The 16105-nt window shown below is 38.2% G+C and overlaps 2 protein-coding genes across 3 annotated transcripts in view; both read right to left on the reverse strand.

Moving 5' to 3' along the window:
• Positions 1 to 16105, reverse strand: part of LOC134825063 (LIM/homeobox protein Lhx3-like) — a 667636-nt gene that overhangs the window by 109190 nt on the left and 542341 nt on the right. The gene's annotated exons all lie outside the window — the stretch shown is intronic.
• Positions 4336 to 16105, reverse strand: part of LOC134825124 (uncharacterized) — a 35786-nt gene continuing 24016 nt past the window's right edge. For both annotated transcript variants that reach the window (XM_063837265.1, XM_063837264.1), the window contains 4 exons: positions 7319 to 7450; positions 6509 to 6589; positions 6022 to 6127; positions 4336 to 5210 (listed from right to left, as the gene is read on the reverse strand). In XM_063837265.1, the coding sequence (XP_063693335.1) occupies positions 5069 to 5210; positions 6022 to 6127; positions 6509 to 6589; positions 7319 to 7450 (461 nt within the window). In that variant the 3' untranslated portion in view covers positions 4336 to 5068. The remainder of the gene's footprint in view (positions 5211 to 6021; positions 6128 to 6508; positions 6590 to 7318; positions 7451 to 16105) is intronic.

Consider the following 16105-nt stretch of genomic DNA (forward strand, 5'->3'; position numbering starts at 1 on the left):
TTAACAGACTATACAATATACATTAAACTATAAATCAAATTTGTCGCAAATAATGGGAAAAATCGCGATGCCGTACATGCCGCGATTTCCTTTTGTCCCTGCTGTAGAGTGTGTCTGTGTTATGTAGAGGGTTACTGTCACCAAGATGTAATTAGATCGAACGCAGAAATTAGATCTAACCGGTTCGATCTAGGAATTAGATCGAACGCGCGGCGCGGCGTTCAATGTATTTGTATATGTATCTCGCGCGAGCGTTCGATCTAATTCCTAGATCAAACCGGTTCGATCTAATTTTTGCGTTCGATCTGATTACATCTTGGTGACAGTGCGGGTTTCGAATAATCATTTAGGGCCACCTATAGAACGTGTTAGAAAAGTCAAGTGGCAGTTGAGCGTAGAGTGATTGATCATCATTAAAAATTCAGGTATTCACTATTCTAGGTAGTGCGCCATCGACAGTGAGCCGCGCGTGCCGACTGTAGGATGGTTTTTTAGCGCTAATTTCGGCCAGCACAATTTTCTTCAAACAAATAGATATTGAGTATCGTTCCCGACCTCCGATTGCAACAAAAATTGGTGAGCTTACTCATAGACTTACAAGGAAAGTGTCCGAAAAATTTAAAGCATATCCAACCATCAGACATTATGTTACAGCTAAAAGCAGCGTATTTTGCCCCATTTTGATCATTATATCAACTCTGATATCCACCAAATTTTTCGGACAGTTGTAAAAGCCCTATTGGAAGGTCGTCGTCAATTTTCAGAATGATCTCATTCAAGGAACTGAAGACATATTCAAATAATACGACAAAAATCAACGAATTTGGTCAAATTTGGTCAAATTACGCGACTTTTACAGCTAATTTTGCTCCAAAAGCCGCGCACCATCAAATATGGCACCTAGGCGAAACTCACTGATCTTTCCAAAAAGGTATGACAAATTTGGTATTGTGAAAATTCTCACAGTCTCTAGAAATAGGAGGTGCACCATAAAAATAAACTTGCTCGGATTTCAAAATTTTTTGTACCATTGTAGCAGCGTTTCATTGACAACGGAAAAGACATAACAGGTATTTTAAGTTTGGAAGAACGAGCTCTATTGGATGCAGTTATCAACACTACAAGTCTATCTGATGTAAACAAACTGATGAACGAAAACACAACTATTGTCGATAAGATTCTCAAACTTTATCTGAATAAGTAGTTGGTGGAACTTGCAACTGTTATACAATGATTTATGTACCCAATCTTACTCTTGATGATTTCAATTTATGATTATGGTGATAACAAAAAAAATATCAATTAAACGGTAGTTTTATTCGTCTCTTGAAATTCACCAAATTTATAACACGCAAATTTAGTAGTTAATAATAGTCAATGGTATGGAGCCTTTGCTACCCCCTAGACTGCAGGGTGACAATGGGGTTCGATTCGCCCTGAACCTTTTGTGCAGAAGGCGAATGCTCTAACCACTAGGCTACCTAACAGTTGTTATATCTTAAAGGGTGAAAATGTGGTTCAGATACTGTAGCTATTGCTTAAATGTCAGAAAATTGATGATAAGACTTGTAATTTCCAGGAGGTCGAGCGATGGTAACCCTACACCACATTTCGTTATGTCACCCTCTGTTTATTTGGAGTGGTGACTGGACCGGGGTAAATCGTGAAGAATCATTTGACCGGTAATCAAGTGACAGGAGCCTGCTTGGTAACCGTTTAATCAGACTTTAGATCCTTTAGACAGGATTATTGATTCATTCATCATGACGTTCTGACGGGTAATCAAGTGACTCCTGTCATGTGATCTCGAGGTTCAAATAACATTCATGTCACATGATGCTTAAGCTAAACACGTGACCGGTAATCAAGTGACAGGAACCTGCTTGGCAACCGTTTAATCAGACTTTAGATCCTTTAGTCGGGATTATTGATTGATTCGTCATGACGTTCTGGCTCCTCATTGGTCAATTATCTTGTCACGTGACCTTGACATTTGATTGACGAGCTTGTCACGTGGTTACATGACATGTGATCTGTCACGTGACGTGCTGTCACGTGACCTGGGGGCGTGCTGTGAGTGGCTGGGTGCCACTTGATGGCGGGCCTTCACAACTTACATACTACTACTCCCTCTGTACATCACTACAATCTTTGTACGTACGACCGCCCACGTGCAAATTATACGAGAAATAAGTGGTTACAAAGTATAACCATGGTATTGGTAACGAGGGTTGTTACACGCACGTCACGACTCACACGTGCACGTGCAAAGATTGTTAAAACGGCATTTTTATTGGTTTTGTTGATATTACGTTGTGTTTAGTGCGAGCAACATTTTAATTTTCGGTTGTGTATGATAATTTTGACTCGATTTAAACTTACTAACAACAAAATACTTCCTCCCTTGTATCACGTGCATGGTGACCCCCACTGTCGCTTCACTGTAGAGTTTCGACGATACAGGGGGAGCCGCGCACTCGTGCGCGGCGGGTCATACAACGTACGACAATTCCTCCCTAGCTGTAACCACGGGTTTTCTAGTCTATATTATATTTTAAACTTGACGAAATCCCCCCGGCAACGGAAAAATTACCAAAAAATGACTCAGGTAACACTATAATTGTAGCTGATTGCAAATGGAGTTGTATTGAAACCTCGTATGATATAAAACACACTTTTTCAATATTACCTTGTCATACGTTGTATGACCCGCCGCGCACTTGACGGATGTTACTCGTCTAAATTTCTTCGAAGTAGCGCGCGCCGCTTTCTTCTCGAAATGTGCCCGATGGCAAGTGCTACGAAGTAGCGCGCGCCGGGCCAGATCATTAACAATGGTCAACCGCGCACGAGTGCGCGGCTCCCCCTGTATCGTCGCGTCGAAACTCTACAGGGGTGAAGCGACCGTGGGGGTCACCACGTGATACAAATATTACCGTCGTATCCTCTAAAATCACCTAATTTGTCCAATTTTCAAAGGTTATGCCACTGTGTCTGTAGCATGTAGGGTCAGTGTCTGTGAAGTAGCTGTAGAAGGTGTCTGTAGAGCAGCTGGACAAAGGATTTCGCGATTATTTTTGTCAAAATTCGCGATACCGCGATTTTTAACAGACTATACAATATACATTAAACTATAAATCAAATTTGTCGCAAATAATGGGAAAAATCGCGATGCCGTACATGCCGCGATTTCCTTTTGTCCCTGCTGTAGAGTGTGTCTGTGTTATGTAGAGGGTTACTGTCACCAAGATGTAATTAGATCGAACGCAGAAATTAGATCTAACCGGTTCGATCTAGGAATTAGATCGAACGCGCGGCGCGGCGTTCAATGTATTTGTATATGTATCTCGCGCGAGCGTTCGATCTAATTCCTAGATCAAACCGGTTCGATCTAATTTTTGCGTTCGATCTGATTACATCTTGGTGACAGTGCGGGTTTCGAATAATCATTTAGGGCCACCTATAGAACGTGTTAGAAAAGTCAAGTGGCAGTTGAGCGTAGAGTGATTGATCATCATTAAAAATTCAGGTATTCACTATTCTAGGTAGTGCGCCATCGACAGTGAGCCGCGCGTGCCGACTGTAGGATGGTTTTTTAGCGCTAATTTCGGCCAGCACAATTTTCTTCAAACAAATAGATATTGAGTATCGTTCCCGACCTCCGATTGCAACAAAAATTGGTGAGCTTACTCATAGACTTACAAGGAAAGTGTCCGAAAAATTTAAAGCATATCCAACCATCAGACATTATGTTACAGCTAAAAGCAGCGTATTTTGCCCCATTTTGATCATTATATCAACTCTGATATCCACCAAATTTTTCGGACAGTTGTAAAAGCCCTATTGGAAGGTCGTCGTCAATTTTCAGAATGATCTCATTCAAGGAACTGAAGACATATTCAAATAATACGACAAAAATCAACGAATTTGGTCAAATTTGGTCAAATTACGCGACTTTTACAGCTAATTTTGCTCCAAAAGCCGCGCACCATCAAATATGGCACCTAGGCGAAACTCACTGATCTTTCCAAAAAGGTATGACAAATTTGGTATTGTGAAAATTCTCACAGTCTCTAGAAGTAGAAAACAATGGTACACAAATTTTTAAAATCCGAGCAAGTTTATTTTTATGGTGCACCCCCTAACTATTCTAATTCAGCAACCGCACAAATTTGAACGGACATTGACTTTGAGTTAGACGGATTGTTAACGGATAAATCTAGAGCGGAATTTATTGCCATATACATATTTTGGCTGTACAGAAAATTTTCAAATATTTGTGGTTTTGTTAATTATAAAATCACGAATAATGATTAGAAAGAAATAAAATAGATCTAGTAAATGATTTCAATTGGTAAAAATAAATACAAACAAGCATAAAATATTAACATTAGATTATGAACTAACAATAACATGGCGGCAGATAAATCGCATTGTTTGAACCGTTAAACTTTGAAGAATGCTATGGTTTGGTAAACATTCAATTTTTCTTGCTAGGGGTAAAAGTTTCAACCATGACGAAAATCATTTTACTTGTTTATACATAAATTATTTTCAAACATCATTAAGACACTAACTTCCAAAAATCAAAAAATTATTTTCACCAGCCAAAAGCAAAAGCTGTCATTCCAACTTAATATCATTATCATTATCAGATCAGATGAAACAAAGTTTGATTCGGCGGAAGGCAGTCTCCTATACAATTACTATTGCTAAAACTCTTACCCCACGGTCATTTTATTTAAAGTATCCTTGTTTATCTTTGTAGGTTTATAATCTACCAGTACCAGTACCAAGACGCGCGCCGGTTTGGACTCGTCGACGAACTAATATTTTACGAGTATCACCCGATAATGTTTATCTGTGTTGTACCAGCTGGTGAATAATGAATATTTGAATCGGTCTGCAATTCAAATCCTCGATATGCTTCAGTGTGAAGTTGTCAGAAGCTATTTTGACGTTTCTTATGTGATAACCTAGTCGGACAAATGCTCCTCCGGGTTTCCAGCGGCTAACAACCCAAGAAATAAGACATTCAAATGTTCAATGTCCTATTGAAGCTAGGGAACTACTGCTGATGCATCATTTTGATGAACTCATCAAAATCTATTTTACCATCTCCATTTTGGTCCGCTTCTTTGATCATGTCTTCAATGTCGGATTCAGCCAGTTTTGAATCCACCGTGTTCATAATGGTTCGTAATTCTGTCCTGAGTGAGGAATATAAAAGTGAGGACACTTAATTTAATCAATTAATTTAATTATTATTAAATTAATAATTAAACAGTTAATTGGCTCGATATAGCACGAACACTATCTAATCGCCTAAGCAATACGTTTATATTATGCTAGACAAAATCGGTGTAAAAGATATGCTTAAAAAGATGTAAAGATCATCACATCATTCAAACTACTACAGAATTTTTGATCATTTCATTTCCAATTATTCCCAAAAAAAAAGAAAATTAGAAGCAATGTTAAACTTGTGCTTATTAATAAGATTAATAAAGTAATAAATACAGAAAATATAGCAATGAAATTTGTGGGTAATTGCAGGAACTGTCGAATGTCATAATATATCGGGTTTTCAGAGATTGATTAGTGATCGCTGATCAGTCCTATTTTAACATGGCGAATCTGCGAGTGATGTGAGATATACGTGTAGGTGTTGTGTTTTAACAATAATGGAGTGGGTTATCAGGCGTAACTCATTACAGATCATATTGATCAATACATTCCAAATCTCAACCTCCACGGTATTCGATTACTTATTAGAGATAATTTGGACGGTCTTAAACTTAATCGTGACAAGATGAAGTGTTGGAAGGATAGAATAAGACTGTTTACAGTTTTTAATCATCCTGCACGACGAAAAAGAGTGGTTCTTTTAGGAATTTGTATTATAACCTTCCAAATTGTCGCGAATATCGACGGTATTTATCAAATACATACAAGGATTTGAATAAAATAGCGAGAAAATAAATTTAAAACAATGAAATATACTCAAAAAATGGATTTTACCTTGATATGAAGCCATCCCCATCCTTATCAAAGAAGTTAAAAGCATCAATATAATCCTCTGGTGGCTTTTCCTTTTGAAAGTGGGGCCCTATCAACGTTTTAAACTCTGAAATACATTTAAGAATAAAATATTTCCAGGAATTTTTCATCGTATGAAATACCAATTTTGACTCTATATCCACAGTTATTCACCATGGATTTGTTTGTTATTAAATAGTTTTTTATAAATTTTTGGATTTAGATTAATTCGATGTAATGGGTCCAAGTTACTGCGGACATAGTTCACTATGTGTTTACCGTGTTTGGGTGCCCATCATATTTTACAGATGGGGGCGATATTTTGAACGATTCTATTTTATATTCATCTATTGCTGTACTCTGTAAAATTTGAAAAGTATTTAATAAAAATTTTAAAAAAATCACGACAACCATTAATTGCTGCTAATACAAAAAGGTCAGGCCGATTCCGATTTAGCGATTAACCTACCATCAAATTCTATCGTTCCAGACTTATCGATGTCTGCTTCTGCGATCATATCGTTTAGGTCTTCTTTAGTTGCGGTGATTCCTGAATGTTCATGTTATCAGGTATATTTTCGATATTTAATTAGCAGTTTATACTGGTATATACTGGTAAATACTGGTATATACTGGTATGATATTGAGGACGTTACAGAAGGAATATATTTGATATAGTTTGAAAAGTCCTCACACTCCTCACGCCCGACAATGGCGTTTCTCTTGTCGCTAATATACTGGTACATACTGGTAAATACTAGTACATACTAGTATGATTCTAGATTCTTCGGAATTTTGCTGAATTGCACAGCTTTCGTCTTGGTTGATTCCGAACACAAGGAAATTTTCCTTTTTGTTGTATATACAAAGATGAAGTACGTTGTATTGGCAGCACTCCGCTTACTAGTTTGGCTCTATGTGGTCCCCTGCTACACGGCATGTAAACAGGGATTGGCCAGTTAGAAGGGGTCCGTGGTGTAGGTCATGCACTGTTATGGTTTGGTAAATACCAACTATTAACTTTTAATCTGCAGATTAATAAAATCATAGTCGGTACTTCATTCCAAGTCCAAGGGACTCATTAAATATTCAGTCAGAGTTACACTTATTATAAATCAATATTGCTACGAACTGTAAATATCTACGCTTGTATCAAATATAACCAGACAAAAGCAATTATGGAAAAAAACTGTTAACTCAAAGGAAATAAGTAAAAGTAAAAGTAAAAGTAAAAGTAAAAGTAAAAGTAAAAGTAAAAGTAAAAGTTCTTAAAACCCACCTAGTGATGAAACCATGCTTTCCAGCTCATTAACATCAATACTTCCACTATTATCCTTATCAAACATGGCGAATATATCTTTTAACTCGGCCAGTTCAGCTTCTGACAGTTTCACCTCTCCCATCATACCACCTGAAGAGAGACAGTCTTAGACGCAAGATAATATTATAAAGGAGTATTATTGTAAAGGAGTAATATTGTAAAGGAGTATAATTACTGCTGCTGAATTGGGCAAAGCTTTGTTAGAAATCGTCCATATTCAAATTTTCATTATCCATTTCTTCAAGTTAAACACGGTAACATGACTGGTGTGATAAGTTTGTGTGTCGCTATCACTAATGAAGCGTTGTAGTTAGTTGTATAATATGTTTCAGATACGATTGATCTGTTTATAGTTATACAGATCAATCGTTACAAATGTATGTCTTGTTTAAACATGGAAAGGTTGACCGTTAATATAAATGAAAATTCCAGCGATGGAATCAGTCACGAAGGATAGGATAACTTACATATATAATGCTTTTGGACACGAAGGGAAACACACAACGTAAGGCTTGAAATCTTCGTAAAACTACATTATTAGAGCCTGTAATAACTTACATTCACTCATATCAATAACTTTGTATAGTATCTGCAAAACCATTTTATCGAGTTACTCAGACCACAACACTACTAAGATACTGAGAACACAACCACGGACAAAGCTACAAACTACACAAATAATAAAGCAGTTGCTGGAATACTGGATTAACTTTAATTTGTTTCGTTTGCCATACACAGTGAACCAGCAGTGTAAATTAATTATTCGCTTTTAGAAAGAGTGTCTTGATAAGATGTACTATTATGTGTTTTAATTTATTTCACAGGAAAATTCTCACATCTGCTGCAATTTATCCTAGCAATTTTTTTTAATTACAATGGTGTTCTGCGTTGAAATAATAAATTATGACAGGAGTGTTTTTGTTGTTTCTCAAAGTAGATACGCCTTTCTTAAATCTAATTTCCGCAAATTTAACCAGTTGTCATTATAATATAATCATAAGACCACAGTGGTAAGACGATACTTCAAAATTATGTATTTACTAATTTCTGAAGACGGCTTCTGCAAATGGCAACGTAGTGCAATTCAAAATATTGTATAATTGTTCGTTCTCTGTGCTTACATTTTCCTTGATTGTTGAATATTTTTTGATGATTCATAATTCAAAGACTCAACATGGAAATAGTTCTTTGATTTATCAGTTAATTATACCAACTCATTCTAGCGTCACTCGAGTTCAGTGTTCACTGAAGTCTGAACCATTATGTATACAACAACTCAAGCTCGATACTCAAAACAGTATGACAGGAATTTGTAAAACACGAACCAGGAAATGGCAGGTCAAGAAAGAAGTTACCTTATCTGTTATTGGACGTTATTGGACGTTATTAGACCGGTCACTGGACATTGTGTGAACGGGCTTTATTTGAACGGACACTAAAATGAACGTTAAGGTCTCCAGCGTCCAATCAATGTCCGTTCAAATAAAGTCCGATAAGGTATATATGGAAGGTCGTGAAAAAGAATAAAAGCCTAGACGCCTAGTAAAAAAAGATAAAGCAATTATTTTGTAAGTATGGTTTATAACGTCCATAAATTAAAGATATCTCAAAAACACCAGCTGACAATAATGAATATTTAACCAAACACAACACAACTACCGGAAACGTACATTCATTACCCGTTATATCAGGCAACATGTGAATAACAACAACCACCACAATCCTCACCCAGCCAAGTAGTGAATCACAAGATTACAACCCCTATAATGAAGCTATCACAGTATATCAGCATATATAGGTAGGTACTGAAGTTAGAGACAACCACTGGGCTACAAGTAATGACTCTACAGGGCGACACACTGATTATTATTGCTCTCTCTCTCTCCATCATGGATCTGCCAGTAGGGCTGTATACCGTCAATATCAGTAGTGGTGTCTCACACAGCAGCTCCTAGCACTCTGCTAATGTACGTGAAGTAGATGTCAAGTAGATTTCAAGTAGATTTCAAGTAGCGGTGAAGTAGATTTCAAGTAGCGGTGAAGTAGATTTCAAGTAGCGGTGAAGTAGATGTCAAGTAGATGTGAAGTAGATGTCAAGTAGATGTCAAGTAGATGTCAAGTAGATGTGAAGTAGATTTCAAGTAGCGGTGAAGTAGATGTCAAGTAGATGTGAAGTAGCGGTGAAGTAGAGGTCCACTGTGCTCTGTGGTGAAGACTAATATTTAAAACGTGTAATATGACACGTGGGCGTAGTAATTATTATGCATGTTCATTGTTCAGGTGGTTTTGTAGAGGAATCAGATGGTCCTGAATACGAACATAGCAGAGTAACGGCCCTGTGAGGGAGTGAGATGGTCCTGAATACGAACATTGCAGAGTAACGGCCCTGTGAAGGAGTGAGATGGTCCTGAATACGAACATTGCAGAGTAACGGCCCTGTGAAGGAGTGAGATGGTCCTGAATACGAACATTGCAGAGTAACGGCCCTGTGAAGGAGTGAGATGGTCCTGAATACGAACATTGCAGAGTAACGGCCCTGTGAGGGAGTGAGATGGTCCTGAATACGAACATTGCAGAGTAACGGCCCTGTGAAGGAGTGAGATGGTCCTGAATACGAACATTGCAGAGTAACGGCCATGTGAAAGAGTGAGATGGTCCTGAATACGAACATAGCAGAGTAACGGCCATGTGAAGGAGTGAGATGGTCCTGAATACGAACATTGCAGAGTAACGGCCCTGTGAAGGAGTGAGATGGTCCTGAATACGAACATTGCAGAGTAACGGCCCTGTGAAGGAGTGAGATGGTCCTGAATACGAACATTGCAGAGTAACGGCCCTGTGAAGGAGTGAGATGGTCCTGAATACGAACATTGCAGAGTAACGGCCCTGTGAGGGAGTGAGATGGTCCTGAATACGAACATTGCAGAGTAACGGCCATGTGAAGGAGTGAGATGGTCCTGAATACGAACATTGCAGAGTAACGGCCATGTGAGGGAGTGAGATGGTCCTGAATACGAACATTGCAGAGTAACGGCCCTGTGAAGGAGTGAGATGGTCCTGAATACGAACATTGCAGAGTAACGGCCCTGTGAGGGAGTGAGATGGTCCTGAATACGAACATTGCAGAGTAACGGCCCTGTGAAGGAGTGAGATGGTCCTGAATACGAACATTGCAGAGTAACGGCCCTGTGAAGGAGTGAGATGGTCCTGAATACGAACATTGCAGAGTAACGGCCCTGTGAAGGAGTGAGATGGTCCTGAATACGAACATTGCAGAGTAACGGCCCTGTGAGGGAGTGAGATGGTCCTGAATACGAACATTGCAGAGTAACGGCCCTGTGAAGGAGTGAGATGGTCCTTTTTATCAATAAACTTTCAAATTGTTACACAAATACATCATTTTATTTCAAAGAAAATATCGCCGAATGACCTTACATGCCTTGACAAGTGACCGAGTGTAAACAAAATAAGGGACACCGAAACACCAGTTGACCAGTAAACTGATCATAGCAATTACATCGGGCCCTAAATGCACCTATAAGTGAAGCGATGCTGCAACCAAGGCATGCTAGGTTTATTCCATTGAACTAATAAGGTTACAGCCTAAAATATAAATATAATAAATAACAATGTACCATAAATCATAATTATAAACACACTTTATTTAACATATTTTATTAATTATACTTCATATCAATTTATATTTAGACAATATAGTTACATTAAGGTAAATTGTCAGAGGATGTTATATGGTCGTTTAGAACTGTCCAGAGGTACTTAATTAAATGGGTTTTAAACACGGATGGCCTTGAGATTTCCCTTAATTCATAAGGGAGTTTATTCCAAAGAATGTGTGCTCTGTAAAAGTAAGACTTAGATATGCCTGAACATCTGGTCTGGCTTGACGTAAGGTTTTGTGGAACTTGAGGAGAAATGTCACTAATCATACTGAGATCGTCTAGATGTGATCGCCTTAACCTACTTCCCATGAAACGTCGTAAGTAAGGTGGAAATGTCACAACTGACATGTCATAAAAAATATTATGAAAATATAATATATCCTTGTAATCAAACCTTACCGAGAGTGGAAGGATATTTAGTTCCTTACACGCTATGAAATACCTTTTTTTGTCCCTAAGGCTCAAGTAAATATCATTAAGGATCCACTTGATACCTCTTTTTTGTATCGATTCAAGTTTCTCCACCGAGGTTTCTGAATGAGGCCGCCAGACAATTGTGCAGTGTTCGAAATGACTTCTAACCTGAGATAGATAGAAGGCCCGACGTTTTTTAGTGTTCTTGGTGAAGTAACATGTTCTTTTTAGAAGGCCTAACCTCTGACTAGCCTTAGAGTATATCATATCACAGTGATGTGACCAATCTAACTTACTATTGATATGTACTCCAAGATCTTTTTCAATGTCTGTGTATTCGATAGCCGTTTCATTCATTGAGTACACAAAATTAACACTACGATTCATAGAATATGCTCGGGTAATAGAAAGAACGTGACTTTTTGAAGGGTGAAACACCATCTTATTATGATGAGCCCAATTTTGAAGACTGTTAATATCCCGCTGGAGCAGCCAATGGTCATCCTGGGACGTGATTCTACGCCATATTTTTGTATCATCAGCATACATGGTTATATTTGTTTCCGGTGACAAATCCTCTGTAATGTCATTAAGAAAAAGTATAAATAAAGTAGGCCCTAAAATTGAGCCCTGGGGGACACCTGATCTAACCTGACAGGGAGCAGACATTTTATTTCCAATGACAACCCTTTGGTATCTGTTTTCAAGGTAGCACTTGAAGAATCTCAGTAGAGATGCATCAATGTTATATTGTTCTTTGAGCTTCAACAGAATTATGTCGTGGTTGACAGAATCAAAAGCTTTTTGGAAATCAAAGTATATTATGTCAGTGCGAACATTGTCATTGAGAGATAGGGCTAAGCTGTCACAGAAATTTACTAGCTGAGTTGTACATGATTTCCTACTCATAAAACCATGTTGACGTTGATCAATAAGATGTTCACATCGATTGAGCAATTCATCCCGGATTACTTTTTCGTAAACTTTCATAATAATGCTTGTCAGAGAAATTGGCCTATAGTTGTTAACTTCAATTTTAGAGCCTTTTTTATGAACTGGAACAACGTTTGCCATTTTCCAATCTGCTGGAATACATCCAGTTTTATAAGAAGCTTCAAAAAGGATAGCAAGAGGCTTAGACAGGCTCACTGAACAGTACTTTAAAATTCTTCCATGGATATTGTCGGCCCCTTGCGCTTTACTTGGATCAATATTTTCAAGTAAACCTTTGATTTTACAAGTGTCGAAATTGACCTGAAAATCACGGTCACTGGAAAAGTCGATATCTATATCATAATCACTACCCTCTGTAAACTGTTCGTTAAAATATTTATTGAATAACTCACACTGTCCTTGCGGATCGGACCGTAGGCAACCATTGTAGCTGACTGTTTCAGGAATGCGATTAGAGTTTGATTTAGATTTCACAAAAGACCAGAACTTTTTGTTAATGAGATTTCTGTTATCATCATCTTCAAAGTTTGCGTCCAATTTTGCATCAACGAGATTTTTAAAATCCCTCCTAGCTTTGGAAAATTTTAAATATTTTTTTGGATTAGAAGACTGTTTCCATTCGTCATGTAGTCGCTCCTTTTTTCTACATAAATCAAAGACATCTGAGTCAAACCATGGGGGTTGAAATTCATCGGAGACAGATATCTTAGGAATATGTGAATTACAACGAGAAGTGAAAATAGTATTGAAAACTGACCAGGCCTCTTCGACTGGTTTACCACTAAGTAGATGTTCCCAGTTTTCAGAATTCAGTGCATTATTTAAATTGGTCCAATTGGCCCTTTTGAAGCTATAGATTTTTCGTTTGGTAGACTTTTTCTTTCTAGCGTTAAGTCTTATGTCAAATCTTATCGCATAGTGATCCGACCCACAAATACCATGTTTACTGTCAACAATTAATTCTGATATAATTTCTGGCTTATCCGTCAAAACTACATCTAGAACATTTCCCCTGTAATGTGTAGGGTCTGTTACCAGCTGCTGTAAAGATAAATCATTAAACGTATCAATGAATGCTTGTTCAATAGGAACAGAGGAGGAGCCCTCATCCCATCTGACCTGGGGCATATTCAAATCACCAACCAAGGTAATGCTCTGTACTCTTCTACGCCTACGGATGTTATGTAGGTATTGCTTGACTCTATCATGGTTATCATTGCCAAGTGTGCCAACTCTGTAGAACGAGCTTAATATGGATTTTCTTCCTAACTTGTCAGAAAGCTCAATACTCAAAATCTCGGCTCTACATTTGACAGGAATGATTTTAGATTCTATGTCAAGACAATGTTTTATGGCAATAAGGACACCACCCCCATTTACTCTGAATTTCCGACTATTCTGGGGGTCCGGGGGATGAGTAAAGCTAGAACGGTCAAGTCTAAATACTTTGTAATCAGCTGTCGAGATGATTTCACTATCATGGATATTGTCCTTTAACCATGTTTCATTATAAACTACAATATCTGGTTTATTGATATAAATAAAATGGTTTAGTTCGTGAATTTTTGTAGAGTGGAGAGTGGGATTTGCATCTCCAAGTTCACCAAAAGGGATCAAGCCCTGAACGTTACAATAAAAAACTGAGCAGTTTCCCGGGGGTCCTGGATTTTTCATGCTAGGGTTACAAATAAAGATAAGGAGAAAGTTTATGAGTAGTATCCAAAGGTAAAGTGATGCAGTTATATTTTGTAGATATGGGATTAAGCCTCGTTTGGAATTGTATTTAACAAAGAACGTATGTAGTGTTTTACCTCTAATAGATAAGCTACTCATTGTACGTCTAATTGCAATACCAAAGATAACAAGGTAGAAATTGCAAAGTAAATTACCAAGACTGTTAATATTTAGTAGGAGTGGAGATTTAATAAGCTGTATCAGTTTAGCAGGGTTTGTAGGTGGGTTTTCCAAAATACAGGTGGTAAAACAGAGTAACATAACAAGGACGAAATAATAGTACATAAAAGCAAGACATATGTGATGTGGTTTGAATGAGTTTTGAACGGGTGTGGAGTGTATTACTGAATTCTTTGTTCTCTTCTTGTTTGAGTGGCTATTATTAAAGTAGCCAATACGTTTTCTATATGTTTCTAACTCAATCATGTGAAATCTAACAATAAAACGACCAACTGTGGAGCAATAATTCCCTTTACGGTGTGTAATTTGTACTTGTATTATTGTCCGTGTCCAGTTTGTTTGCGTGATCAACGCCCGTCCGTGATTAGTTATACTATCATAATCAGTTATGTGATGTAATCACGTAACTGTAGAATTCATTTTCATCTATTTAAATTGAGAAAATAAGCAATATTCTGAGAAACGGAGATAACTCGTCTTAGATTAGATAAGATGTGATCAGCCAATCAGCTCATTCGAAGAGTGATGGACATAGATGCTGGACTAATATTGAGGCTCATGATGAATTAAAATTATACGTGATATTATTTAGGTATAACTTAGGCTGAAATTTGTTCGAATTTAGTTTACAGGTTATTATGGTGGATTTATAAGGTGACCATTTCCGCAGTTTGTTCTGTCAGCTACATGCTTGTTTAGTCGGTCTTGTTCTGTTCTTGAGTGAAATTGTTAAGTAGTGCAGCAATTCTATCATAAAGATTAATCACTTAACACGAAAAGAAAACTGACATAATAAATTTCTATACTGGCGCCGCAGGGGCAGATATCCTCTCTTTAGTCCTAGAGAAAGTAGAATGCAGTGAACCCAACACTCAGATAGCACGGATTGACCAGACAAATTAAAGTGAAGGCCATCTCGTGCCAGGTGTGAGGTGCCAAATTTCAAGTTATCAAACAGTTTGAAGTTAGAAGTATGAACTGAAAGTTCGAACAATGTCATGTTCAGCTGGTCGATAGATTTGTTCATGTTGTTGAATCTGTCGGCGCTCATGTTGAGAGGTGAAATTGAATCAAAAATGAACTTAGTGTTTTTATATTGATTCACTGAGCGTTCAACAAAGTTGTGTAGAGTCGAGGGGTGAACGCGGTGTTTTCTGAGGTCGTTGATGCCCGCAGAGAGGAGAACAACATCAGCCTGCTCAATGGATCTGCAGTGCTGGTGTAGATCCCGCAGATGAAAGAGATCCTCTCTGAAGGCAACAACTGGCTCATGCAATGTGGAACAATCAAACGACTTATTCTTCGAATCTGAAAGAATCAACACCCTTTTAGGCCGAGCATGACTAGAATTACCCCTCTGGTATGGTGCTGATGCATGGCGAAGGACCCTGCAGGTAATGCTAATTCTAGTGCCAGAGAAATCTTGTTCCTTGACCCGGGGTACACTGTGGTCAAACACATCCTGGCTAGCCCGAGTCATCGTGTACATTGACCCATGTTCTGGGGTCAGGGAGAACCGCTTATAGCTACCAGGTGGTTTTATTCTGAACACTACGGGGCGAGGGGCACCCAGCGTGATGGTTAGAATGGTGCTTTCTGGGTCTATTGATGGCTCGTTATCACTGTGTGGCGGGATGTGTGAGATATGGTTATCATATTTGGTCACGAGGAAACTGTTGAACGGTTTGGCCTGGTCAGGGAATAGGGAGTTCAAATGATCAACAATATTCGCCAGATAAGTGTTGGTGCTGATTTCACGTGCCACATGGCGGCCTCCAGCATA

The sequence above is a fragment of the Bolinopsis microptera genome, chromosome 13 (genome assembly GCF_026151205.1).
Source record: "Bolinopsis microptera isolate Bmic1 chromosome 13, MBARI_Bmic_1.0, whole genome shotgun sequence".
NCBI lineage: Eukaryota > Metazoa > Ctenophora > Tentaculata > Lobata > Bolinopsidae > Bolinopsis > Bolinopsis microptera.